The sequence below is a fragment of the Schistocerca piceifrons genome, chromosome 6 (genome assembly GCF_021461385.2).
Source record: "Schistocerca piceifrons isolate TAMUIC-IGC-003096 chromosome 6, iqSchPice1.1, whole genome shotgun sequence".
Lineage (NCBI taxonomy): Eukaryota > Metazoa > Arthropoda > Insecta > Orthoptera > Acrididae > Schistocerca > Schistocerca piceifrons.
The window spans coordinates 21506401-21534054 of NC_060143.1; the positions used below are offsets into that span (position 1 = coordinate 21506401).

At 39.9% G+C, this 27654-nt stretch overlaps 1 protein-coding gene across 1 annotated transcript in view; it reads right to left on the reverse strand.

Annotated features, from left to right (window-relative positions):
* LOC124802945 (rab3 GTPase-activating protein non-catalytic subunit) overlaps positions 1–27654 on the reverse strand; it is a 171428-nt gene that overhangs the window by 91064 nt on the left and 52710 nt on the right. The window contains exons 10-12 of the mRNA XM_047264033.1: positions 20246–20386; positions 13449–13687; positions 11085–11236 (exon numbers count right to left, since the gene is read on the reverse strand). Coding sequence (XP_047119989.1) covers positions 11085–11236; positions 13449–13687; positions 20246–20386 — 532 coding nt within the window. The remainder of the gene's footprint in view (positions 1–11084; positions 11237–13448; positions 13688–20245; positions 20387–27654) is intronic.

The window sequence follows — 27654 nt, forward strand, 5'->3', positions numbered from 1 at the left end:
TCTACTGTATTTCTTTCCCCCATTCCTTTCAATTGTTCCCTTATGCTCTCCCTGAAACTCTGTACAACCTCTGGTTCTTTCAGTTTATCCAGGTCCCATCCCCTTAAATTCCCACCTTTTTGCAGTTTCTTCAGTTTTAATCTACAGGTCATAACCAATAGATTGTGGTCAGAGTCCACATCTGCCCCTGGAAATGTCTTACAATTTAAAACCTGGTTCCTAAATCTCTGTCTTACCATTATATAATCTATCTGATATCTTTTAGTATCTCCAGGGTTCTTCCATGTATACAACCTTCTATCATGATTCTTAAACCAAGTGTTAGCTATGATTAAGTTGTGCTCTGTGCAAAATTCTATCAGGCAGCTTCCTCTTTCATTTCTTAGCCCCAATCCATATTCACCTACTACGTTTCCTTCTCTCCCTTTTCCTACACTCGAATTCCAGTCACCCATGACTATTAAATTTTCGTCTCCCTTCACTATCTGAATAATTTCTTTTATTTCATCATACATTTCTTCAATTTCTTCGTCATCTGCAGAGCTAGTTGGCATATAAACTTGTACTACTGTAGTATGTGTGGGCTTCGTATCTATCTTGGCCACAATAATGCGTTCACTATGCTGTTTGTAGTAGCTTACCCGCATTCCTATTTTCCTATTCATTATTAAACCTACTCCTGCATTACCCCTATTTGACTTTGTGTTTATAACCCTGTAGTCACCTGACGAGAAGTCTTGTTCCTCCTGCCACCGAACTTCACTAATTCCCACTATATCTAACTTTAACCTATCCATTTCCCTTTTTAAATTTTCTAACCTACCTGCCCGATTAAGGGATCTGACATTCCACGCTCCGATCCGTAGAACGCCAGTTTTCTTTCTCCTGTTAACGACATCCTCTTGAGTAGTCCCCGCCCGGAGATCCGAATGGGGGACTATTTTACCTCCGGAATATTTTACCCAAGAGGACGCCATCATCATTTAATCATAAAGTAAAGCTGCATGCCCTCGGGAAAAATTACGGCCGTAGTTTCCCCTTGCTTTCAGCCGTTCGCAGTACCAGCACAGCAAGGCCGTTTTGGTTATTGTTACAAGGCCAGATCAGTCAATCATCCAGACTGTTGCCCTTGCAACTACTGAAAAGGCTGCTGCCCCTCTTCAGGAACCACACGTTTGTCTGGCCTCTCAACAGATACCCCTCCGTTATGGTTGTACCTACGGTACGGCTATCTGTATCGCTGAGGCACACAAGCCTCCCCACCAACGGCAATGTCCATGGTTCATGGGGGGGATTATGAAAGTATCAATTCAAATTCCACCAACAGGAAAAGTCAATGGTTTAAATTAATATACACACAGTGTTGCTACAAGAAAAGCAAAGCTTTCACATATAATATTTGTTTCAAAGATTAATAAGCTACAAGAGAAGCTAAGCTTTCACATATAATGTTGATCTGTTTAGCGCATGTTACACTTTAAGATACATCACACAAATACGCCAGTAAAATTTTTAATACTGACATAAATCTCTGATCTTCTGGGCTCAAAATTCTTCTAAATGGCTTGTCATTAAAGAGCTGATTTTTAAAAGAGAGCAAACGCTCTCTGATTTAAGAAATTCATCGTACATTCTCGCACATAGTTCATCTTGCATAAAAGGAAATTTACTTTGAAAATAATGCTTTTCGAACAACAATTCGCAATATTTTCCTGCGACCTGTTAGAAATATGATTCATTTTGGCAGTTGCCAGAGAACGCCAGATAAGAGGCGTCACCGCGCTTGCGCAGCTACGGTGACATAGGAAGCCCATATGTTCGTACGTGTAAAACATTAAAAGATCTTACATTATGTCATAAAAGAAACAAGACATCAGAGGATAGTCCATGAGCGTTGGAATTTCGTGAAGCATACTAAAATGCATAGTTCGCCTTACAGTGCACATTCGTATGTTCAGATTCCCAATGACGTATGCCTCGACCTGATATGAAACTCTTCAGTGTGCTTTTAAATTTTCTTGGAGTACCAGTACTGTATTATCTCATGTTTGGTTCTTTATTATGGCACAATGCCGTATGTGCTAGAAGACGAAAACGTGTACTTGAAATGCAGTGAACAGTTGAAACTAGCCAATAGTGTGGAATTAAATGCTTTGTTTCAAATAAATTGACTGCCTCAGCAGGAAAGCTTAATGAAAGCCAAATTTCTTTAGCAAACTGACAAAAATAACTTTATTGTTCTGCAAAGCGATTAATGCTTGACTGTCAGAAAGTTGGAAATAAAATAAAATCTGAAACTAATAACATATTTTAGAATTCCATAATTATGTGAATGTATTTTAATTCACTTGATAGGTCCCAGTCACAGAAATCAGTCTTGTTTTCATTTGACATGAGAGCAGTAAACAAAGAGGAAACAGAAAATCACTAAATGTAAACACGGGTCACGTGAAGACTACCCCTCTCGCCCACTCCTGCCCCGCCCCGCCCCCCACTATAACTCAGACTGCTCTGTGCATCAGAAAAAAAAAAAAACGGCTTTTAAAAAATAAGTTCATTTTGTAGCGCACATCTTTCTAAAGATGTCTTATACATAATACATATATCTTCGAGGAAATGTAAGACACGTTATTTTGTCTTAAGTGTGCAGTGCCACGCCACGCCACTTCAAACAACATTCTTATACCGCACAGCACTGTATTTCGCTCTGTGGAACTCAAACGTGTATATTTTGTAATGGATGCCATCAAACTATTTCAGGACAGTGGAAATTAAAATGTCCTGTAGTGCCTCTCCTGCTCCCAGTCAGCCTGTTTGACATCCTGCCCCCCCCCCCCCCACCTGCAGCCCCCCTTTTTTTTATTTTTAAACCCTCGCAATTAATACTGGATACGATTATTTGTAACCAGGATAACAAGAACTCTTCACAAAATCTGGACTCTTTATTGCCTATTAGCTAATAACTTGCTCTTCTGTGTGACATAAAATTTAATATAGGATACCTAAAACCAGTAAAGACAAAAGACAGGCAAGACAGCACACATTTCTTCAATCCTGAGGTCCTAGCGATTTTTCTCTCTAATCTTGCTACAGCTTTACATGGCATGCTTTCCTTTCTGCGAAGGAACTATTATCTTATCAAAGTTTGTCAAACGTTTAGCTACATGAAAAATAGAAACGTCGTCATCTAATACTGAAAAAGCTGTTAATATAAATAGTACCCAAGACTGGTGTGGTTTCTTGATCTGACTACATCTATTTTGTCACTGTGTGCTCCATAAAACAAAATAGGCCTTTCTAATATTGCAGCAGTTGTAACACACACCAAATAAGTGAGACTGATTTGGCAATATTGATCATTTTTATAATACGACAGAATATAATTCACGAGGTACCCATACGAAATACCTATTTGTCCTACTACAAGCAAAAGGCTTTGTTAGGAAATAGCTTCAAATTTCATTAATACATTCGAGTTTCTCATGCACGATACCGAAATGTAGTAGAACGAAATTTTTGTATTAATTTGGAATTGTAATATTCTTCCATAATTTGTGTGATGTCCCCATTTCTTCTCCTTCCTTGTTCTAACAAACAGTCTTGTCATTACTACTTCTGTCAAAACTCATTCTCCGGTTAACTTTACTAACCCTGCCTCAATCACCGGTTTAGTTATCCAGCTATTATTCTCTGGTAAGGCGTTATTACGTGTTCGTACAATGAGTTTTCCACACTACTCCCAGAATGGAAGTTAAGCGGCTGCTGGCCGGGGACTACAACTGACCCTGTCTAGTGTAGCAATCTCACCAAAAACTTTTTGTCAAAATTTCAATTTCTTGGATACACCGAGAAGATAATACATAATCTTTCTTATCTGTTATTCCTGTTAATTGTTTATTTCCACTATGGTAGTCTGAATCTATGGATTTCACTAGTAATTATAACAACGCTGAACATTCGCAAACCGAATCAAGCACATAAACAAGCAGCAGTTGGCATTCACGGGTTCAGCTTTATTCCGCTCAGCTCTTATAGACTCGTCCTATTTTGTCTGCAGGAAAGTTTATTTCTAGATGTGACAAGGATTCCCCTGGCAGGGACATCACATACACTATGCGCACATCCAAAAATCAACTTATAATTCATTCAGAAATCAACTTAGAATGTGTTCAAAAACCAGCAGGGGTGAGTTTCAAAATCATATGAATAATCAATAGACCGATGTGCGCTGGATGCTAGGTGCTTTGTGAAACAAGGTTTTTTCCTCAAGAATATGAATTTGCCCCCTCCCCCCCAAATTGCCGCCGGGTCAGATACCCCAGTTTGCACCCACCCCCCAACTAGGTCCGGGCCTGCTGCACATGCATGAATCTGGCAGCTTGGGCGCACCAGCAAAATTTTTCCGGGTAGCATGTGGCTGGTTGCTGCTACTGCTGCCTACACAGCCAACAGCCACATTTCTGTAGCCAGAAGCGGGAGAAGGTACTACTCATACGCGACTCAACTGCGCATGTGCATGATCCTGCTCGTAACTGATTAAATGAATCATGACATCATGCTCATTGGAGGCAATTTGTTGTTATGAAGATTGCATAGTCTTCCGAAAGCCTTTGACACATTTTGCTGTTGGCAGACGCTTCTATGAGCACTGTGTTATTTTATATGGCGCATTTCCTTTGCAATTTAAGTTTTATTTTCATTTTTTCCTCTCATTCATGTTTTAATGTTGCAGTATTATTCTGCAGTAGTGGGTTACAGTAATATCCTTTGTTAGAGTATTGGTTCTTACCAGTCAAAATTATAAAAATTTAGCTGAAAACTAAAACTATAAAAAATTCCCGAAATTATAAAAAATTCCCAGGCTTTTCCCAGTTTTCTCCTGGATGAAAAAATTCCCGGGTTTTTCCCAGATCTCCTGGTTGTCCTGGGTTGTATACACCATGTATACGGATTGGACCAGTGTGTAGGTCAAAGGAGACAAGGGAATCCCACAGGGCTCATCCATGGTGAGAGAAATGCCAACAGCATCCGACACCCATCAACTTGATTACGGGCAAAGACAGTGACAGAGCAAATAACATCTACCAGTCAGGATATCCAGAACAGTAAAAGTTTGAAGGCTTAAAATGTAATGTACATCAATAATAAAAATAGGATGAGAGGAGCAGGTTAGGCGAAAGGTGGATGTCCCCAGGACTCTCCCTGCAACAGGAACATCCCACCCCTCATCCACTGTAATAATGATATTGAAGAGTGCCTGCCATTCAACAGAGTGCTACCCCAAAAATGGAAAATTAGGTGTGACAAAAAAAAGGCAATCTATAAGTAACTAAAACAGAATAAAAGAGGGGTGAAAGATGCAGCTCGCAAAGGAGGAAGAGTCAAGGGTCCCCCAGACAGATCATGCATCAGATAACGTTTCAACCTGAACCAAACCACTGCCATCCCTACAATAATTTAAAAGCTTATATCCAAGAATAAAAGCCATTTTCACAGAGAAGATGGAGAATGAGTTGAACTGCATTCGTATCATCTGCCAATATTAGAGGCAGAAGAGCGTGCTTACTGTGGAGAGCCAGGAGGCGAGGGCCAGGGAAACACTGGGAACGCATTCTAAAGAGGTTAGGCAAAGGTCCCGACAAAGGTCCCAGCAAAGGTCTGGGGAGGTACATTCCATATAGTAATCCCACCTGCAAGCAGGTGTCAGAGGAGTGACGCTCTCAGACGCAAAAAAAAAAAAAAAAGTTATAAGTTGGATGATGAGGAAATTGTGATGGTGATACCATAAATGAGCAACAATAGGTATCGTCAGACCTGAAGAGGGATGATTTCTGCTTCAGCAAGAAGACTGCCTATGGGACTAGTCTGGAAGGTGCAGCAGCAGCCAAACATCACAATAATGGACTGAGCACAAAAATTTCAAAGCTGAAGATGCCACTGAGCCATAAACCTGGAAACCATAGTCCAGTCAGGAATGAAGATAGTCACGGAGAATAGAAATCGCGTGTCTGTAAATGGATCAATCTGTGGAGTTTATAACAACTACCACTGTCATACCTCAGCAAAAGTTCTTGCTGAGAACCCAAGAAAATTCTGGTCCTAAGTAAAATTGCTAAGTGGCTCTAAGGCTTCTATCCAGCCACTCATTGACAAGGTTGATGTGGCAGAAGAAGACAGCAAGTCGAAGTTTTAAATTTCGCATTTAAGAAATCGCTCATGCAAGAGAACCATACCAACATATCATCCATTGACCATCGTACAGACTCCTGCATGGAGGACATACTAATAAGCATCTCTGGTGTGGAGAAACAACTAAATGAGTTGAAAGCAAATAAGTCTCCAGGTCCTGATGGAATCCAATTTCAGTTTTACAAAGAGTACTCTACAGCACTGGCCCCTAACATAGTGTGCATTCATTGGGAATCTCTTTGCCAGAGCAAAGCACCTAGCCATTGGAAAAAAGCACGGGTGACTTCTGTCTATAAGAAAGATAAGAGAATGGACCCACAAAATTAGAGACCAATATCCTTAACATCTGTTTGCTGCAGAAGCCTTGAAGACATTTTCCATTCACATATAATAAATTTCCTCCTCCTCCTCCCCCTCCTCTTGCTTCCTACGTTTCTTCTTCCTGTGCATTTATAATTTAGAGCCTTTACTGGGAATTTTTCACCACCCACACCATCTACAAGTTTCTTCCATTTTCTCCTGTTTTCCTTTTTTTTTAGGTTATATATGCCTAAATCTTTCTTCATATCTTCATTTCTTTTTCAATCTTTCCTTGTACAATCTTCCACTGTTCTTAGAAATCTCATTTCTTGAGCCGGTATTCTACTTTCTTGGCATGTTGCTGCTGGCCATGCTTCACTTCCATAAATAAGTGTTGGTACTGCTGTTGTTTTATAAAACTTCAGCTGGGGTTCTTTCTTAGCTTTATTCCACAAACTTTTTACGACATTCCACTTATGGAAGTAAATTTATTTAATTTTTTCCACATCAGTGTTACATTCATAAGTGATGCTACATCCCAGGTATTTAAAATGTTCTACTTGCTCCTAGAGTTTATTATTTTTTTTTATCTACTGACAATGTTGGGTTGTAATCTGAGACTATCTGCTGCAACTTATAGACTTCCATTTGAAGGTCATCATCATTTCCTGTAATCAGAGTTAGGTTATCTGCACATAAACTTACATTTAGTCTAGTGTCATGATCTAAAAGAACTCCACCTATGCTCAACATTTTCTATTTGGAGACAACTTCATCTATATATTGAAGAGTGATGACAGAGGCTTTTCCCTCTCAATAAATTTCCTCCAGTGGTTAAAGCTTCTACCCACAAATCAGTACAGTTTTAGAGAGTACTGTTCATGTTAATCTCAGCTTGCCCTTTTCTCACATATCATCCTGTGAAATATGGGTGAAGGGCAACAGGGTGATTCCTTATTCATAGATTTCTGCAGAGTGCTCCAGGGAAGTGCGACAGGGTGCTGTTATTTTCTGTACACATAAACGATCTGGTGGATAGGGTAAGCAGCAGTCTGTAGTTGTTTCCTGATGATGCTGTGGCATTTGCGAAGGTGTCATTGTTGAGTGACTGTAGGCCTTTACAAATGTCTGCTTGTGTCTGTGTATGTGCGGATGGATATGTGTGTGTGTGCGCGAGTGTATACCTGTCCTTTTTTCCCGCTAAGGTAAGTCTTTCCGCTCCCGGGACTGGAATGACTCCTTACCATCTCCCTTAAAACCCACATCCTTTCGTCTTTCCCTCTCCTTCCCTCTTTCCTGATGAAGCAACCATTGGTTGCGAAAGCTAGAATTTTGTGTGTGTGTTTGTGTTTGTTTGTGTGTCTATCGACCTGCCAGCGCTTTTGTTTGGTAAGTCTCATCATCTTTGTTTTTAGGATATAAGATGACTTAGACAAGATTTACAGTTGGTGTGATGATAGGCAGATAGCTCTAAATGTAAGTTAATGCAGATAAGTAGGAAAAACAACACTTAATGTTCAGGTACTGCATTAGTAGTGTGCTGCTTCACAGTCATGTCAATTAAATATCTAGGTGTAATGTTTCAAAGCAACAAGACATGGAATGAGCATGTAAGGATTGCTGTAGGAAAGACAAAAGGGTCAATTTCAGTTCATTGGGAGAATTTGAGGAAAGTGTGGCTCCTCTGTAAAGGAGACCACATACAGGACACTAGTCCGAGCCACCCCTGAGTACTGCTCGAGTGGTTGGGATCTGCACTAGGTCAGATTATTATACTGTCTCAAAGCTCCTCATCTGTTTGGAGTGTACAGTCTCTGTGAAAGATAGCTCACTGTACCATATTCGCAGTTCCATGAGAGGCAATAGTCACTGGTAAGTCACCCAAGTCGTACACATGTCTGAAGAGCTTGTGAGCGTGCAGTAGAGGCCTTTATCAATAGTGATTCATTACAAGATTTTCCTAATGAGTCAACTTCTCCAAATCTGATTACCGTGTGTTTCACAAAAAATACCAGTTACGTCACCATAAAATTATCACCACTTGTTCTACTACACACCAGGAACTGGGTAAATTGTTTCGCTTTCAGTCATCTGGCTTGTCTTTCTCACCATGTGGTAGCCAGGGTAGTAGTAGGATTGTTAACTGTCAGTACAGGAATGTCTAAACCTGTTTTGATATGGCCGCATTAGAGTGTCCATTGTTTTGGATCTATGTGACATGTTTCACGTGTGAAATGTCCAAAATGATGCTACTTACTCCAGTCAGGAGCTCTCGCCAAGGGCAACACCTAGCCACAGCGAGGGTCATCTGACACAACAGCTGTCACAGGGAGTGCTGATGCCCCAGGAAGATGGGCATCTACACCTTGGCATGCAAGGAGAGTTAGCAACTTGGGCATCAGAAGTATGATCACTGTGTTGTCACGAGGCTCCACCAAAACAGTAAATAATGATACCACCATAGCAGATTGGTTACCGATTGGCTTTTCTGTGCACGCATGAATCCATGCAGTAATCGTATACGGATGTTTGTCAATACTGTAGCCGTAGGTGCTAGTTAAGGTGTTCTTCAACAGAAAAAAATATTTTAAAAATGGAGGTCAAGCCCAGAAGGGTTCAATTGAAAATTGATGTGAGGAGAATGGAGACCTCGGTGAAAGAAAACATAACCTGGTGAAACATACGGGTCAACATCCAAGGCTGCTACCATGAGAAAGGAAGAGAATTGAGAACAGTTGTGATGAGAAGAAAACACACACAGTTACAAAAGCTAATAATTAAGCAAAATAAATGAAGGGAGCACAAAGAGAGCTAACTGTATAAATATCCAGTGTCACTGAGTAAAGCACAAAGAAACTGAGTAGAGTACAAAAAAACCAAAGGCTTTTAAATACAGGGGGCAATAAAAATTAGTGATGAAATCAAAAGAATTTCTACTAGAAAATGTGATATCACTGAGATGACCCATGCCTCACTCTGTCAATTTGTGGTTTGATCAATATTAATCTGAAACAAAGACCATCAAACTGCTCAAAAGTGCAGGAGGAGGAAATTAGTGTTTAACGTCCCATCGACAATGAGGTCATTAGAGACGGAGCACAAGCTCGGATTGGGGAAAGAAATTGGCCATGCCCTTTCAAAGGAACGATACTGCCATTTGCCTAAAGCGATTTAGGGAAACCATGGAAAACATAAATCAAGATGGCAAGATGTGGGTTTGAACTGTCTTAGTCTGCTCAAAAGAGAAGTAGTAGGTAATGAGAAGAAATATCATGATTGTATCTATGCATGCTGAGAGCTATTAGTCATGTTTCATAGAACAAGAAAGGTCGCGATCAGGAAGGGCTGTGTCCATGAAAGACCCCTATCCCTGAAGTACATTTATGTATATATAGGGAAAAGTAAAATTATACAACAGTCATTACACTAGTAGGAATATGGTTTAAGTAAAGATTATGAAATGGCATACTTATAAGATGTGATTAAAAATACTGACAGTATTTTAAGTAAACAAAATTAGATAATTATAATCAGAATATTATGTGTAACAGAACTGTGTAAAATAAAGTAAGAAAATATTTCTACTTATCAGCTGAGACAATGTGTCTTTCCACTCCAGAGGTTCCTTCATCTGATACAAGAAAAGAAAGTGTTCAGAAGGAATGAGAGTATTGGAAGGCTACGCAAATAATGGGTACTGGATCAGTGACAAACTAGCAGAATAGGAAACTATGTAATTTCAATAAACTATCATCGGTTCTCATTTACGTTCACTTTCCATTTTTTGTTTCTTTTATGTGTTGTTAACCTAAATTACTGTGTATACTGTGCTCCTAAAAAAGTACACAAAAGAATATTTTTTTAAATTTTCCTTGTCACATGTACATTTCTCAATTAATGGGGCATATTCTGGGAATATTTTGCAAAATGTAAGGCTAGATTTCAGTTTATCATTGCAATAGTTAAATTTGAATGAATAAATAAATAAAACAAAATATGAATAAAGAGGAAGAAAGTAATTCAGACTTGGAATAATAATGAAGAGGACTGTTGAAATAAATAAACTTCCTACACAATAATTTAGGTTAATGACACAAAAAAGAAACAAAAAATGGAAAGTGAATATAAATGAGAACCAATGATAGTTTATTGAAATGACTTCGTTTCCTTTTCTGCTAGGTTGTCACTGATCCAGTACCCGTTATTTGCTTAGTCTCCCAATAAATGGTTCAAATGGCTCTGAGCACTATGCGACTTAACTTCTGAGGTCATCAGCCACCTAGAACTTAGAACTAATTAAACCTAACTAACCTAAGGACATCACACACATCAATGCCCGAGGCAGGAGTCGAACCTGCGACCATAGCGGTCGCTCGGCTCCAGATTGTAGCGCCTAGAACCGCACGGCCACTCCGGCCGGCAGTCTCCCAATACTCTCATTCCTTCTGAACACTTTTCTTTCTTGTATCAAATGAAGGAACTTCTGGATTGGAAAGAAACATTGTCTCATCTGATAAGTAGAAATATTTTCTTACTTTATTTGAGAGATCATTTTCTTTCTATGTAAAAAGCAAATTTAACACATCTATACCTACCTGTGGGGTCTTCAGATCAGTGGCAACTACTGCATTATATGATGGAGGTTTGTCTTGCTGTTGTCTAACAAATTGATAGAAAGACACTAACTTCTGCAGGTTTTGTGTGGTTCGCAGGAGCAGCTTTCCTGTATGGTCAAGTGTTTCCGGATCTGAGAAGAATCAGAAAAGTTACCATTACTATCATTAACTCTCTATAGTGATGAAATTATAAATATACCCTATCAAATATTTCACGGTACTGTACATTATAACTACATGTACATTATAATATTCACATATATGGCTTCTTCTGTAAGGACTTGTAAATCTGTAATTTTTTTAGCTGTGTAACTACCACAAGTTTATGTCTTTTTGGTTCAAAATATTAACATCAAAATTTTCAAACAACAAGAAGTGAAATGTGGTAAATGGCCACATTTTCAGAGGTGGAACGGGCATAATCAAACTACACTGGCAGAAAAATACACCACTTTACAGATTTCCAATGCAGTGACAGTGCATATGGAGTACATGAGATGATTACTAATGCACTATCCTGGAACACAGTACTATCTGCACATTGCCTATCTAATGGTTCCTAAGCACAACAAAAATTTCATTTTCAATATTTTGCAAAATTATTGACGACATTTAAAAATTTCAAATGCTGTCACAATCTACTCTTTAAAAGACGTGATCTTATATTCGAAGTTTAGCACATCAAGAGAAGGATTACAGTTAGGAACTATGTGTGTGTTTTGAGGCAGCATAACTGATGGCCCACAAATACCAGACTATATTCATCCAGTATTTAAGAATGAGAGCACTTAGTGGCTACCAACACAAACCTTTTTCTTGCTGACTTCCCCCCCCCCCCCCCTGCCCCAGCCCACCTCCCTCCTCCTCATGAAATGATGAAAGGAAAAAAAAATTATCACTTATTACATTTTTGGTGCTCATCATGTCAAATTTCAGCATCAGGCATGATATTTTAATTTATTAATTTTTTTATTACCAAGTATATTTGCAACACATTTTGCAAACAGTGTCCACATATAACAATGAACAAAATTACATCATTTTACAGCACATAGTTTGAGATAGATGATGTCACAAACATTAAAATTGTGAAAAACTAGCTTTTGCTTAAAACTGTGTGCAGTAAAATTTCAACATCACACACGACATTTTAATTTATTACTTCTTTAACACTAACTGTATTTGCAATCCACTCTGCAGACAGTATCTACATGCAAAATTTTTGCTAAACTTTTTCTTCTTACACACTTTTAGTCATATTTTTAACATATTAACTAATTTTTAAAGTAATTCGATGCTTCAAACTGTTTTATAAGTGGAGTATGATTCTTTAAAGAACTGGGGGTTACTAGTATACACATTATAAATAATTGAGGGCTTGGCAAAATCATTCACATGGGTTCAAGATTTCCCAATACACTGCAGAGTTCGATATGGTATCATGCCTGCTCATTTGACTCGTGTACCGTGGGTGCAAACAATATGCAAGAAACTGACAACTAGCCATACTTAAAATCTGACAGCTTCATCAAACACATTAGAAAAAGTCTTTCAGTTCTATTGCACTTGAAGAAATTTGCAATAAAAATTCTTTATACATACATGTGGATGTATAAACATTCATGGTGATTTAAAGCTGTCCTTTAAAAAAGGATCTTTTACTCACTTATTAGTTACTAGTTCTACATACGACCTGCCCCTTAAAAGATACTGCAGTCCCTGTTTCACAGTTATTTTTATTTTTTAAATACAAAATAAATTAATACCCTAACAAAGGTTGAAAAGGCAGTAAGTTGATAGATAGCAGGGCGACTTACAGATTGAGCAGAACACAGAATTTTTTGAGAGTTGACGTAAAATGCTCAAGCTGTTTGAGAAATGCTCAAGCTGTTCGAGCTGTGCTCAGGCATGGCATTGCTAGCCAACAGTCTTTAGTTGGAACTAATTTAGATACTTCTAGCAATCAAATCAGAAAGCAGAAACTAAGTATATTAAGGTAACTCAAGGCAAAGCATAATGTACTCACAAGCACATTATGATTTGCTTAGTCTGTTTACAATTACATACAAAAGAATACAATTTCCAGCTATTGCATGTTACATCTCATTCCATGGTTTTGGAAGTTTTTTTTTAACAGTAGTTCACTGTTTGCTTCACTCGTCAATCATCATCAGGTACTGGACATTAGTCATCTCCTGATTTTCAATGAACACAACCTCTAGTGAAACTTTAAGCACTTTCAAAGTGCCGATGAGTTGATTTACATATAACTTAAAGTATCAAGAACAGTCCAGCATAAAATAGAGAAAATGCATAAAATAATAAGTTATTTGTATTACTAACCTTGGACAGAAAGTTTATCCACGCATTCATTTAAAGCAATTTCTAAAGCTTCTGGAATGCTATACTTATTAGAAGACAGCATTTCAATAGCTTGCAGCCTGATCTCATTTGTTTTCAGTTCACTCATTGTTTTTTGTACTTCTTCCAGCAATCTGTCATCTTCAAAATCAACTTCTTTTAAGAATGTTTTCAATTTTTTCAACAGATGCAAATCTCGCGCTCTTCTGCTGTTTTTATCACTGACAGAAAGGAATGAAAACTAATCATTAAGCTTGTATACAGTGCATAAATGATAAAATTAACTTCCTTTAGAATACAAATAACTAAGAGCAAACAAAAAAGATACTGAATACAAAAATTTCTTAATATTTGACAAATAATGCTATTCTAAGCAGCTGAAACTGTACTGGCATGTATATCACCTCTGACTTTTACAATTTTCTAATATACATCACACAATGTTCGTTAGAACACAATGTCTTATCAAATGAAAAATTATTAAACATGGATCAAAAAGAATTTTTTTGATACTTTTTCTGTTTTGTTTATCCTTAATCCACATTTTGCATTAACTAGCCCTTGCAGTTCATTCAACAGTCACGCAAAGTTTTCTCTACTTTCATCAAAAGTGGGTATGTCATTTGTGGATCTTAACAGTGGTACTGATTTAGTAGCAACTTTATTATTTTTATGAATATAATAGAGGGAAACATTCCACGTGGGAAAAATGTATCTAAAAACACAGATGATGTGACTTACCGAACGAAAGTGCTGGCAGGTCGATAGACACACAAACAAACACAAACATACACATGAAATTCAAGTTTTCGCAACAAACTGTTGCCTCATCAGGAGAGAGGGAAGGAGAGGAAAAGACGAAAGGATGTGGGTTTTAAGGGAGAGGGTGAGGAGTCATTCCAATCCCGGGAGCGGAAAGACTTACCTTAGGGGGAAAAAAGGACAGGTATACACTCGCACACACACACACATATCCATCCGCATATACACAGACACAAGTTGTGTCTGTGTATGTGCGGATGGATGTGTGTGTGTGTGTGTGTGTGTGTGTGTGTGTGTGTGTGTGTGTGTGTGTGTGTGTGTGCGCGCGAGCGCGCGAGAGTGTATACCTGTCCTTTTTTCCCCCTAAGGTAAGTCTTTCCGCTCCCGGGATTGGAATGACTCCTCACCCTCTCCCTTATAACCCACATCCTTTCGTCTTACCCTCTCCTTCCCTCTTTCCTGATGAGGCAACAGTTTGTTGCGAAAGCTTTATTATTTTTAGAATGAAATTTGCACCATTTGACTGCATATTTTTTAATAGTCATTTATTTCACACTATCATGATTTCAGCCTTTACAGTCATTAACAAGTGCAAATATTAACTCAAAAATTAATAAAATGTACTGATAGTACGGAGCAGGACAAAATATGAAGAACAAAAAAAGTCATCACTTATTTGCAGAACATTACTTACTTACTACACAATGTCCAACATGCCTGACTGACAGTCTACATATAACAACATGTCAGGTGGAAAGCAAAAAGGGATCTCCTGTTGGAAAATCTTGATTCTGAATTATAAATATTTTCAAATTATGCATAAAAATCTAAATAATTTGGTGTAACAATAAAAAGTTTTTTTTTAAAGTTATAGACATTTAAAATTTGTTACAAGAAAATGTATTAAAAGTTCCAAGTAATACAAAACCTTTATATTTTACATTCAAGAAATTAATTTAATAGCAAAACACTGCTGTAAGTGTCCTCTTTTAAGTAATAAAAAAATATGTTTCACAGCTCCGACTTGACACTTTTTTGAGGGTCCAGGAACTGCTTGCGGATCATCGGACTTGGGATCAACAGCTGCACTACTGCTGGCTTCAGCAACAGGTTCAGGTTCAACTTCAGGACATAAAAAGTCTTTGAATTCTTCTTTACAGTATGGTCTGACATTTTTGAAGAGGCATTCTTGACATTTCCCTGTCATTACTTATGCAATTACTTCATCAGGAAATCTGTGAGGTTCATCTTCTAATACAAATAGATGGTGCACAAACACATTCCCTGCAATGTTGACTTTGGGATATGCTTTACCTTGGTTCTCAACAATGAAATCAAAGTAGTTTACTGAGTTACAAGGGGCACTTTCTTGGCACCACTGTTGTGAAAAAAATTTAATCATTCACATATTTTTACAAGAACATCATCTGTTTCAGTTCCAACCTTCACAGCAGAATCAACATTAGTCGGTGGTGTTGATTTTTCAATTCAATCAACCAAGTCTGACAAAGAGGAGATGTAAGTTCCTATGAACCCACAAAAGAGAGAGAGAGAGAGAGAGAGAGAGAGAGAGAGAGAGAGAGAGAGAGAGAGAGAGGGAGGGAGGGAGGGAGGGAGGGAGGGAGGGAGGGAGGGAGGGAGGGAGGGAGAGGAGAAGAAGAAAGCCCAATCACAAGTAAATTTTATCTTGCCTACTGGCATGAATGACACAATCACTTTCTTCTTTTTCTTTTAGCAAATCCTCCATGCCAAATACCCCATCAAGATATTGTTTTTGTTTTTTGTCCAACGCAATTGTTGGCTAGATAAACATTGTTCCTTCACCTGAACTGCCCCCCCCCCCCTCCCCCCTCCGCAAACTAGAGAGCTGGACAGCAAAGCTGACCTAAAATCATTTAATCAAATAATTAACATTGTCATGGTAATGACTGATTTTAGTGCATTCATAGCTCATTTGCAAAAAGTCATTAGCAGAAAATAATTGACAGCAGTTTTCTTTATACGCATAGCCAGTTTCTAGAAAATTCACCACGATACTATGATTGTTTTCAATATCAAAACTGTCGACTAATTCAATGCAATTATCAATTGTGACCAGGTTTTTCCCACCATTATTCTCAACAATTACCTTCTGAACATCATGACTTCTTTCTATTTCAACTACTACATCATCAATATTAATAAAGTTATCGAAGTTACTCACTGGAAGGTCATTCACATTTAGAATGTTTTTTAACAAAGAAGTTTCTGGAACATTAACAGATTCTTCTTACTCAGGCAGGTCTTCATCTCCACTTGATTTGTCACTGCTTAAAATTCTTGCCAAAAAATAATCTGTATATGCATCATAATCACCAGTGATGCTGTAATTATCAGAACCTATCTTATTTCATATATCTAAAATCTTATCTTCACTCTTTTCTATTAGACACATATCAATCAATCATAAGTTATATCAATCATATATTGTTACATTATAAACAGGGTGTACATAAAGTACGGGAACATTTTCAATTAATTATTGCACAAGAACTAAACATTGTACAGATATCATACATATTGTATTTCGAAGAGAAACTCTGAAAGTTTCTTTTTTACAAACATTCAATACGCGAATCATGAGTCACCCAACAGACATAAATACGGTAATCGAATTCTTGCCATATCTGTCTCAGCATGGCATTGTCGACTGTGGCAGTTACTTTCCGTATTCCCTTGCTGAGCTCTGCTACATCATGTGGTAGAAGCAGTACGTACACCAGACCTTTAATGTGTCCCCACAGAAAAAAGTTACACTGAGTGAGATCTGGTGATCGGGGAGGCCATTTAATGAAACAGCTGTCCCCTTCGGTAGCACGACCGATCCATCGATACGGCAGCTCCGTGTTCAGGTACACACGAACTTCACAATGAATATGGAGTGGAGCCCCATCCTGCTGAAAGATGAATGGAGATTTCAATAGCATTTGAGGCATCAGCCATTGCTGCAACATGACCAAGTAGGAATATCAAATGACAGTGCTTTTGGTGAAGAAGAATGGTCCATACAGTTTTCGACATGACAAGGCACAAAAAACATTTACCTTTGGGGAATCACATTCAAATCCAATGTATTTGTGTGGATGATGATTTGTACCCCAAATTCGACAATTATGCCTAACACACTTTCCCATTAGCGTGAAAAGTGGCTTCGTTGCTAAAAATTAAGTGATCAACAATGCCATCCCCATCCTCATTCAATTGTTGCAACTGTGAACAAAACTCAAAACACTTGTCCTTGTCGTCGTCATTGAGCTTCTGCTCCAGCTCCAATTTGAATGGTTTCACAGACAGCTTCTGTCGCAGGACTTTCCACGCTGCCACTGGAGCCATTTCGAGTTCACGGGATGCACGACACACCGATTTCTTTGGGCTCCCTATGAATGTCTCTCGTACGAGCTCCACATTCACTTCACTCACACTGGGACGTCCGCTTCTCTTTGCCGGGCACAAGCAACCTGTCGTAACCAATTTGTTGTACCAGTGGTAAATGGCCTTCCTAGTTGGTGGCTTTTTACCGTACTTGTTTCTAAATGTCCGCTGAACAGCTGTAGCACATTTGTGTTTATCGAACTCTCACACACAGAAAGCTCACGCTACACTTGAACTTGCCATGTTTCCGACTAGCGCTGACTATCGGCAAATTACCAAACTATAATATGTGCAATAAATAATTGAAAGTGTACCCAGACTTTATGTACATCCTGTATTGTATCAATCAATCACAAGTCGACAGGTAAAACTTTATAATCACTTTCAATTTTAACTAGACACCCAACACACAAGTTAGAAACAAACGCAACTGGTACGTTGCTCTGCTAATAATTTGCAGTTGTTTGCATGGTTACCAAAACTTGTTTACAAAAGCCAAATACAGTATGCTAAATATTTAAAATAAATAACCATTTGTAATAAGTAACTCTTAAAAAGATATGTGCAGAGTATAGTTTGAATATCAGCAATATTACTGGCTTGAAAACCTATGAAGGAAGAGGGACCTGTAGTCATGACAGACATCATTGTTATCAGGAAACTTTCTTCTGTTGAGAGAAGTCATTAATAGTTGCCTAAATTGCTGCTAGCATTCAGGAGAGACTAGTTTTCAGTGTGATGTGTATTAGCCAACTACATTAATGAAAAGGGGCCTCTTGTCAGCCTATGTTATTTCTCCATAAGTGACAAGAGGTACCTCTTTCTAGGCTCGACATTTGCTACATTAACGATGGATTTAAGTATTTTATCTATTGGAAATTGTTTTATTTCTGATTGTAGCTCGTAGAGGACAAAGAAAGGTGTATTGAAATTAAAAAAACAACAACAACAACAACAAAATCCTTAGTTTTCAGGCAAACAACATTTTACAACAATATTGAACAACTGACCTTGCTGACAAGAGGTCCCTTTTGGCTCTCACCTCACATATATGTGGTCTTAAAAACAGTCATTGCATTACAAGATGTGTGTACAGATAAAAAGTACATAATACTTCTGACATTGTGGACAGAAGTAAACAGAAAACTTTAACACACTGTATTGTATATATAACAGCCGACACAGTAACTTGACACACATGCATCACATCAACTGACGTTAACATTTGTCAAAATGATGTCAGAGAATGTTACAACGTAGCACCACTGTATGAGTCATATGATGTTCGGAATGCCACTGGCATTACCAGGGAAAGAGAAACAAATTTATTTATTTATATTTCATTTCCTATGGCTTACTGATAAAGGGGAATTCCAGTTACATCACAGAAATTCTGGTGGTGGTGGTGGAAATTGCAGTTTCTACAGTTTTAACCTATAGTTTGTAACCAATAGATTGTGGTCAGAGTCCACATCTGCCCCTGAAAATGTCTTACAATTTAAAACCTGGTTCCTAAATCTTTGTCTTACCATTATATAATCTATCTGATATCTTTTAGTATCTCCAGGGTTCTTCCATGTATACAACCTTCTTTCATGATTCTTGAACCAAGTGTTATGCTCTGTGCAAAATTCTACCAGACGGCTTCCTCTTTCATTTCTTAACCCCAATCCATATTCACCTACTATGTTTCCTTCTCTCCCTTTTCCTACTCTCGAATTCCAGTCAGCCATGACTATTAAATTTTCGTCTCCCTTCACTACCTGAATAATTTCTTTTATCTCACCATACATTTCATCAATTTCTTCATCCTCTGCAGAGCTAGTTGGCATATAAACTTGTACTACTGTAGTAGGCATGGGCTTCGTGTCTATCTTAGCCACAATAACGCGTTCAATATGCTGTTTGTAGTAGCTTACCCGCACTCCTATTTTTTTATTCATTATTAAACCTACTCCTGCATTACCTCTATTTGATTTTGTCTTTATAACCCTGTAGTCACCTAACCAGAAGTCTTGTTCCTCCTGCCACCAAACTTCACTACCTGCCCGATTAAGGGATCTGACATTCCACACTCCGATCCGTAGAACGCCAGCTTTCTTTCTCCTGATAATGACGTCCTCTTGAGTAGTCCCCGCCCGGAGATCCGAATGGGGGACTATTTTACCTCCGAATATTTTACCCAAGAGGACGCCATCATCATTTAACCATACAGTAAAGCTGCATGCCCTCGAGAAAAATTACGGCTGTAGTTTCCCCTTGCTCTCAGCCGTTCGCAGTACCACAACAGCAAGGCCGTTTTGGTTAGTGTTACAGGGCCAGATCAGTCAATCATCCAGACTGTTGCCCCTGCAACTACTGAAAAGGCTGCTGCCCCTCTTCAGGAACCACACGTTTGTCTGGCCTCTCAACAGATACCCCTCCTTTGTGGTTGCACCTACGGTACGGCCATCTGTATCGCTGAGGCACACAAGCCTCCCCACCAACGGCAAGGTCCATGGTTCATATGGGGGGGGGGGGGCATAATTATTTTGTCAAAAAGATAAATCAGTATAAAAATAAGGGTTTAAAATTTGGCTCGTTAGACCAACCCTGAGCAGACTTACCTGAGTGCAAAGTGGAAAGGAACTATAATTTCATTCAGTGAGCCACTAGAATCAATGAAAACACATGGGAATTGACTTCTGTTACCACCTTTCATTGAAGTATTATTGAGTCCCATAAATCCATGACCTAAATATAATAACCTGAAAAAATGAAAACAGGCATATTAATTTCTATTATGGAACTAAATCACAAGTGCTAGAAAAAAATAACCAGTAATCGGGTGATGGTAGGTATATATAGAAATAAAACTTCCAGTTTTTAATCTAGCGAGGGCAACTGACAAGTTCTTTGAATAACTTAAGCTGTAACACAGGCATGCAAACCATGAAAGTGACTTTAAGTCAAAAGGACAATTTTATGAAACAGACAGATTGCTGATCACCATATAGCGGAGATTCTGAGCTGCAGATACGCCCAATAAAAAGACTGTCAAACAAGTAAGCTTTTGGCAAACATGGCCTTCAATGGAATTAGACAATGTACACACACCCTCACATTCACACAAATGTAGCGCACACCCACACACACACACACACACTCTCTCTGGCTGCTGAGACCAGGTCTGGCCTTGGCAGCCAGAGACTGAGGTCGTGTGTGTGAGAGTTGCATTTGTGTGTGTGTGTGTGTGTGTGTGTGTGTGTGTGTGTGTGTGGTCTAATTCTGAAGAAGGCCTTTTTGGGCAAAAGCTATCTTGTTTCACAGTCTTTTTGTTGTGCCTATCTGCAACTCAGCATCTCCGCTATATGGCGAGCAGCAATCTATCCTTTTTGTAATATTGTCATTACTCCATACTGGATTTTCCACTGAGTAAGTCAAAAAGCTCGCACCAAACTGCAAAGTGCAAGATATTATTACTGGTAAACGAGAAGGAGAACAAGGCAAAATAAGGATCAATAACAAAAAAGCTAGCAATGGATAAAGTCTGAAAAATCTAATAAAATAGTGTCGCAGAAGAAGCTGAGTAGCACCATGGTGTAGTGGGTATGATACTAAACTGTCGCATGGAGGGTCGTGAGTTCAAAACTCAATTGAACTGTACAGTTTTAATTTCTATATTTGGTTCGAGTACATTCTAGAAGCATCCACAAATGTCAAGAATCACTGTACTGGAATGTTCTGTAGCTGTATATATGCTGTATGTGTTCTGGCTGGAGGCAGTTCGCTCCACGCTCTTGTATGTGCAAGTGCTGAATAAACCTTCGTTAAGTGAAGTGAGTGTTCATCACTCATTTAATTAAACCTTATTCTACGTGACATTATTCTGGTGGATACGTTGGGTATTGGAATTTGTGATAGCACACATTATCGACGACACAGTGGCTCCCATCAGGCCACGACAGAGCTGCCGTTTACGTGGCTAGAAACCCAAGTTTGAGCCATATTCAGCAGATCGCAATCTATCGGAGACAGAAGAAGAAGAGAATGTTACGATGACACCAACTGTGTGCCACCACATGAGACATCCCTCCGGGTTCTCTGGTGACGATGGCCAAGATCCAAACAAGTGACTGAAGGTATACGAGAGTATAGCCAAATTTAACAAATGGGATGCCACTATGTGTTTGGCTAATGTATTTTTCTACTTTGAGGGCACTGCCAAGCAAGGGTATGAGAACAACGAAGAGAAGTTCGGCTGGGGAGTATTCCAGGCTGAACTGCGCAAGTATTTCGGCGACACACAACAACAGAAGTGCAAGGCTGAAGATAAATTAAAGTGCAGAGCACAGTGTCCAGGAGAAACTACAGGATCCTACATTCAAGATGTCTTGGAGCTGTGTAAAATAATGGATCCTAGAATGAAGGAAGAAGATGAGATTGCACATCTCATGAAGGGTGTTGCTGAGGGCATGTATCAAGCTCTACTCCTGAAGGACGTTTAGACAGCAGAAGATTTCATAAAATGGTGCCAGTATATCGAGACAATACATCAAAAAAGAATTACACGCAAGAAGTTTGAATGGCTTCCAAATGTCGTATTGATGTCTGTGATGGAGGAAGCAACTGATTTCACAAGTGTTCTTCGTCAGATAGTGAGAGAGGGAGTTCAGTTCTACACAGAGTACGCGAAAGAACTTGCCCCCCTTCTAACAGCCGTGTACCGCAAGTCTCTAGAGGAACGGAAGGTTCCAAATGATTGGAAAAGAGCACAGGTAGTCCCAGCCTTCAAGAAGGGTCGTCGAGCAGATGTGCAAAACTATAGACCTATATCTCTGACGTCGATCTGTTGCAGAATTTTAGAACATGTTTTTTGCTCGAGTATCATGTCTTTTTGGAAACCCAGAATCTACTATGTAGGAATCAACATGGATTCCGGAAACAGCGATCGTGTGAGACCCAACTCGCTTTATTTGTTCATGAGACCCATGAAATATTAGATACAGGCTCCCAGGTAGATGCCACTTTCCTTGACTTCCGGAAGGCGTTCGATACAGTTCCGCACTGTCGCCTGATAAACAAAGTAAGAGCCTATGGAATATCAGACCAGCTGTGTGGCTGGATTGAATAGTTTTTAGCAAACAGAACACAGCATGTTGTTATCAATGGAGAGACATCTACAGATGTTAAAGTAACCTCTGGCGTGCCACAGGGGGGTGTTATGGGACCATCGCTTTTCACAATATATATAAATGACCTAGTAGATAGTGTCGGAAGTTCCATGCGGCTTTTCGCGGATGATGCTGTAGTATACAGAGAAGTTGCAGCATTAGAAAATTTTAGCAAAATGCAGGAAGATCTGCAGCGGATAGGCACTTGGTGCAGGAAGTGGCAACTGACGCTTAACATAGACAAATGTAATGTATTGCGAATACATAGAAAGAAGGATCCTTTATTGTATGATTATATGATAGCGGAACAAACACTGGTAGCAGTTACTTCTGTAAAATATCTGGGAGTATGCGTGCGGAACAATTTGAAGTAGAATGATCATATAAAATTAATTGTTGGTAAGGCGGGTACCAGGTTGAGATTCATTGGGAGAGCCCTTAGAAAATGTAGTCCATCAACAAAGGAGGTGGCTTACAAAACACTCATTCGACCTATACTTGAGTATTGCTCATCAGTGCGGGATCCGTACCAGATCGGGTTGACGGAGGAGATGGAGAAGATCCAAAGAAGAGCGGCGCGTTTCGTCACAGGGTTGTTTGGTAACCGTGATAGCGCTACGGAGATGTTTAACAAACTCAAGTGGCAGACTCTGCAAGAGAGGCGCCCTGCATCGCGGTGTAGCTTGCTCACCAGGTTTCAAGAGGGTGCGTTTCTGGATGAGGTATCAAACATATTGCTTCCCCCTACTTATACCTCCCGAGGAGATCACGAATGTAAAATTAGAGAGATTAGAGCGCGCACGGAGGCTTTCAGACAGTCATTCTTCCCGCGAACCCTACGCGACTGGAACAGGAAAGGGAGGTAATGACAGTGGCACGTAAAGTGCCCTCTGCCACACACCGCTGGGTGGCTTGCGGAGTATAAATGTAGATGTAGATGTAGGATTACACAGTGAGCAAAAACCGGGAGACTTCAAGAGGTCATAAGGGAGGAACTGGAACAGACATTGAACCCAATCTCTCGTTCTTCATTTCCCTTTGAAACGATGAAAAAGTCGAGACCCAGGTCAAGTTATGTTCCCACAATGCCACATGAGGAACCTGTTTGAGCACCAAGGAAGACTGACGCCTGGAGGACCCAGGATAACCAACCAGTTTGTTTCCACTGTGGACGACCGGGACATGCAGTGCGCTATTGTCGAGAAAGGCGGCGGATATTTGATGACGCCTGTGCCAGAAGACGGCAGACCGATCTTAGCCGATGCCAACTCTGGGATGACAAAGATGAACAAGAAGATGTGGGTGCAGGAGACGTAGGTCACAATCACCGCAAACCAGCCACTGGAGAGGACACTCCCCAACGTGCCAATCAATGTCTCCATCGTCATTTAGAAGCTCCAGACGATCACCTAACCACCACAACCTGGGAAACTAAAGGGTGCGACCTTCCTTGGAGGTGTAGCCACTGAAGAGAAAAATCCTCCACTGTCAATCACTAGAAAAATGATAGGAATTAGGTCGATATCCTCACAGATGGCCGATCAGCCCATGCTCTTGTGGACTCTGGAGCATCATATTCAGTCATTTTGAAGAAGTGCCGTTGTCAGTTGCAGAAAACCGTATTCGTTGACAACAAAACATCTCTGATGAAGGTGGCTATTGGGTAATATGTAAAACCTACAGGAAGATATACCATTCGTGTGGGTATAAGTGGCCACACACAGCCCTTAGAATTCATCATCTTAGAACAGTGTAGTCATGATGTCATTCTCAGATGGGACTTTCTGAAAGCTTCTCAGGCAATTATAGATTGTGGTCGCTTGAAGATTATGCTAGACAAGATGAGATACGGTGGACAGAAAGATGGACATCCTAGTGTATGGAGACTATGTGTGCTGGATGAAGTGATAATTCCTGCAGTCAGTGCTAGAAAGGTAACTGTCAGGTGTCATGTCATGCATCAACCCACGGATCTTGTAGTGGAATGTAAGAGAAGCATACCACTGAAGAATAACTTGGTTATACCAGCCTCTGTCGTCTCGTTTACAAATGGATTCGGTGAACTGTGGATAGTTAACTGTCCCCAAGAATCACAGATCCTTCCATGACGCATGTGCGTAGCAAACGCTGAGCCGTTAATTGAAGAACAGCTGAGCATCTTAGAAACCTCCATGCTGAGTCTGTGGGTGAAATTACTGCTACCACTATGAGACAAGATCTTCTAGCTCGACTATCACCAGATCTCACTAGGGAACAACATAAGAAGAAGCTTGCGATTCTTCAAGAGTTCTCTGAATGCTTCAATCCACAGGTGAGGAGCAAATCAGACAAATCAACGGTGAAGCACCAGATTAGCACTGGAGACCATCAACCAATAAGCCAGAGAGCATACCATGTGTCAGCAATGGAACATCGAATAATTCGTGAAGAGGTAGAGAAAATGATGAAGAATGACATCATTCAGCATTCACAGAGCCCATGGTCATCACCAGTGGTCCTCTTCAGGAAGAAGGATGGCAGTTGGCACTTTCGTGTTGATTACAGGAAGCTTAATAAGATAACTAAAAAGGACATTTACCCTCTTCCACGAACTGGCAATACACTAGATTGTCTGAAGGGGGCTAAGTTTCTCTCATGTACTCGGCATACTGGCAAATCGAAGTAAATGAGGCTGATCATGAGAAAACTACATTCATCACCCCTGAGGACCTGTATGAGTTTAAGGTAGTGCTGTTTGGTTTGTGTAATGCACCAGCAACTTTTGAACGGATGATAGATAATCTTCTATGGCACCTGAAGTGGATGATGTATCTTTGTTATTTAGATGACACTATAGTGTTCTCAGAGACATTTGATGAACATATAAAAAGACTGAGGGCTGTCCTTAAGTGTCTCCAACAAGGTGGACTGAGATTTAAGCCAAGAAAGTGTCTCTTTGGAGCAAAAGAAATCAAAATACTTGGACACCTTGTGTCAAATGAAGGTGTACGGCCAGACCTACAAAAGGTGAGATCTGTAATGAAACTTCCTATTCCTCGGATTATGTTCTTGTTACCATCATTTTATCAAAGACTTTTGTATCAAAGCCAGGCCACTCCAGGAGCTGTTAAAAGCTGATGCTAAATTTATCTGAGGTGCTGCTCACCAAGATTCTTTCGATGAACTGCGAAAAGCTCTGACGACTGACCCTGTACTTGGTCTGTACGATGAGAGAGCACCTTCAGAATTACACACAGATGCCAGCGGGTATGGTATCGGTGCTGTTCTCGTGCAAATTTCGGATGGAAAAGAGAAGGTTTTAGCCTATGCTTCTAGGGCACTTACAAAAGCCGAGAGAAACTACTCAACTACAGAAAGAGAATGTCTTGCTGTGATCTGGGCCATGTGCAAATTTTGACAGTATATCTATGGAAGACCATCATTCACTTTGTTGGTTGACAGGTCTTAAGGATCCATCAGGATGACTCGCTAGGTGGGCACTACGTCTTCAAGACTATGACATTACCATAGCATACAAAAATGGAAAAAAATACCATGATGCCGGCTGTCTCTCAAGAAACCCTGTGCAAGGCCATCAAGACTTCGATGAAGATAGTGACTGTCTCGCTGCACTCCAGGATCTCTCTGCTGAGCCGAAGGAGGACACCATGATATCTCAAATTATGCTTGCCTTAAATTGGTCAGAGGATGTGAAAGGACAATTTAAGGTAGTTAATGTATTACTTCGCGAGAAAAACTCTGATCCGTTTGGAAAGAGGCGGCTACCAGTGACTTCTAAATACATGGGCTTAGATGTTCTACAGAAATTCCATGACACACCTGAGGCCGGACATTTAGGATTTATTATGATAGAATTCACACGAAATTTTTCTGGCCAGGTTTATTCAGGAGCATCCATCACTAAGTGTCGCATTGTCAAGATTGCCAGAGAAGAAAGGCAGTTCCTTAGAAACCACCTGGCTGACTCATACCAATTCCACCTGCCGAAACGCCTTTCCAGCACATTGGGATTGACCTCCTCGGATGACTTCCAACGTGTGCTAGTGGCAATAGATGGATTATTCTTTGCACTGATTATCTGACACGCTATGCCATTACAAAAGCCGTGAAAACAGCCAAAGAATCCGAGGTAACCAAATTCATCGTGGAAGACATTGTACGAGGGCGGTTCAGAAAGTAACCTCTGATTGGTCACAGTGCGGGTTGTGGGGGGAGTAGTGACGCCATCTGTGCGTTCACGCACTCAACAGGTCAGTCGGCATCAAGCCGTGGTCGAGTGAACGTCGTACCTGCGCTAGTTTAGTTTTTGTGGCAGTTTGAAATGTGTGCTGCAATAGAAAACCCCGCCAAATGTGAAGTGCGTGCTGTCATAAGATTTTTTACAGCCAAAGGATATTCTGCAGCAGCTATTCATCGTGAGCTTTGTGCCGTGTACGGACCAAGACTTATGAGTGAAGGAGTTGTCCGTGAATGGGTACGTTTATTTAAAAGTGGACGAGAAAATGTTCATGATGAAGAGAGGAGTGGTAGACCATCATTGGTAACTGACGAATTCGTTCAGACAGTTGATGCAAAAGTTCGTGAAAATCGACGTTTCTCAATGTCGGAGTTGTCTACTGGTTTTCCACAGATTTCTAAGACTCTCTTGTACGAGATAGTGACAGCAAGATTGGGTTACCATAAGTTCTGTGCACGATGGGTGCCCAAAATTCTTACCGACCACCACAAAACTCAAAGAATGGCCTCTGCATTAGGCTTTCTGTCACGTAATGAGGACAAAGGAGAACCATTGTTAAACAGAATCGTGACCGGTGACGAAACCTGGATTAAGTACGTGAACCCTGAGACAAAAGAACAATCAA